Genomic DNA, 2,500 nt, shown 5'->3' with positions numbered 1-2,500 from the left:
ATATAGAACATCAATGAAAGAAATGAAAGCAAAAATATTAAAGGCAAAACAAAGAAACACACACACACACACACACACACACACACACACACACACACACACACACACACACACACACACACACACACACACGTAAAGAACACTAGCAAAGCAGGATGAAATGAAACGATAAGAAATGTTAGGTGGGAGGAGTATGAAGATGAAAGTAAAGGAGGAGGAGGAGGAGGAGGAGGAGGAGGAGGAGGAGGAGGAGGAGGAGGAGGAGGAGGAGGAGGAGGAAACAAAGGAAATGAACGAGGAGAACAAAGAACACGGCAAAAAGACTAAGAGCACAAGAGAAACTAAAAAAGACAAAAAAGAGAGAGAAAGAGAGAGAGAGTGAGGATGAGGATGATGATGATGATGAGGAAGATGAGGAGGAAGAGGAGGCGTACTTACCTGTGGAGTATTTAGCCTGGAAGCCCCGCCCTCCTCCCCTCCTGGTGGTGTGCAGTATGATGCTGAGAGTGGCGCCGTAGGAAACGTAGCTGAGTCTCTCCACCTCCCCGCTGTCCAGACGACCGCACAGACGTACCGACTCGCCCGGGCCAGACCCAAGCACCACCTGCCGATATCACAACACGTATTCAGAAACGCTTTGCTCTCTCACCACGACTATTTTCCAAGGCAACAGAGATGATTAGCTGGGTTCTGAAGATTGTTTTATCCTGTTCATAATGTAGAGATTTTGTTTATCTGTTTCTAAAGGCGTAAAATCACTCTTAAAAACTCGTGGAGCTTCAGCAAAGGTGTTTTGAAATAGTGGAAGTGTAGCGCAGAAGTGTTTCAAAATACGGCCAAAACACACACACACACACACACACACGTTCTCTATAAGGTGGAAAGGCAGCATACTACACCAGATTCCATCACCACCTATCAACACCACACACATATACACTTTTTTTTTTTTTTTCAAGAGGTGAGGAAATATTGCAAGCACTAATCCAGGCTAACATCACCTGACCTCACCACGAACACATATACTTTTTTTTTTAACTTTCTTACGGCAAGAGAAATATATTAGCACAAACAACGCTACTAACTTTTCAGCACAGTTAGGTAAAGCCACATGCATAATTACACGCTTGTTCATTCCGTGAGGCGTGGACACATTAACACGCAACACTTCTCATCTTAGTGCATTCAGAAACACAAACATACGTGACACACTTTTATCACACGCATCACATCATAAGGCAACACTCGTCACTTCGATGCATTTAGGCACACAAACATAAGTAGCACATTTTTCTTTATTACACGCAACACTCCTCACCTTTCAAGACATAAAGAAACGAGAAGAAAGAAAACTACAACTATATACACTCTTTCTCTCACACCACTTCTGAAAATCACAGGAAACCGTGATTCATTATTTTTTTTTGAAGCACTAACATAGAAAACGAGCTTTGTATATATCTGTCCGTTACTTGTGTGGCCTTGAACATATTTGTCTCGTTTTTTTTTTTTTTTTTTCAGCCTCTGCTATGACGCAAATACGAATTTCTCTCCTACACCAACAAACTTTCCACTCTCACGAACGTATGTACTTAGAGTGAATTATGAAGCCGAGAACACAACTTAAAAAAAAAAAAAAAAAAAAAAGCACTTATAAAACCGCAAATAGACTTTCCTTTCATATTTATACGACCACGAAAAGAGCAACTAGCAAACTTTTTCCACATCTACACATTTTCCACCACCACTGAAGTCATAAGCCTGTCACGTGCACACACACATACAACGTACATTTTCAATACCATCAAGGGAAAAGCCAGATCCATATTTTCCAGCCATAAAACACAGCTTTCATTCCCGCGCGTCAAAGGGGGAAGATATAAGCCCCGGAGGTAAGGAGAAGTTCAAAGAAGCGGGTTTCCCCAAGAAAGACGAATGTTTGAATATTAACATCAATTTGTCTTTTCGCGACAGCCTGTGTGTTCCTCCCCTCGTGAAAGAGCGCGGTAGTGTAAAGGAGAAAGAGGAAGAGGAGGAGGAGGAGGAGGAACAAGGAATATAGTCAACAAACACAATATTTCAGCTGTTACATAATAGGATGGATGAAACAGACAGACTGGCTTTTTATTTGCTGCTTCTTTCAGTACATGTCAGAGGTGGTGGGAGGTGAAAAGAAATGAAGATGTAGTACTTGTATCCATGATGTATTGGTGTGTATGTACAAGTGAGCGGGGGATGTCCAAACAAGATGAACGATGGTTTCTTGTTGGCTGTCTAAATAACTAAGTAAGCGGTGGAAGGTGGAAGAAAACGAAGACGGAGTACTTGCATCTAAGACTTACTCGTATTTATCGGTGGAAGGAGGAACGAGTTGAAATAAGAAGATAGATAGTAAAAAAATATAGACAGGCTGATGCATTACCTATTGCTTCTTTCAATATATCCCTGTCGACGGTGGAAGATGCAAGAATATGAAGACAAGGTACTCGCATCTAAGACT

At 41.6% G+C, this 2,500-nt stretch overlaps 1 protein-coding gene across 1 annotated transcript in view; it reads right to left on the bottom strand.

Moving 5' to 3' along the window:
* The window catches only part of LOC135108603 (uncharacterized), a 171,230-nt gene that overhangs the window by 48,721 nt on the left and 120,009 nt on the right, over positions 1–2,500 (bottom strand). Inside the window, 1 exon segment of the mRNA XM_064019762.1 lies at positions 439–604. Coding sequence (XP_063875832.1) covers positions 439–604 — 166 coding nt within the window.

The sequence above is a fragment of the Scylla paramamosain genome, chromosome 17 (genome assembly GCF_035594125.1).
Source record: "Scylla paramamosain isolate STU-SP2022 chromosome 17, ASM3559412v1, whole genome shotgun sequence".
Lineage (NCBI taxonomy): Eukaryota > Metazoa > Arthropoda > Malacostraca > Decapoda > Portunidae > Scylla > Scylla paramamosain.
This window is presented reverse-complemented; position numbering and strand designations above follow the sequence as displayed.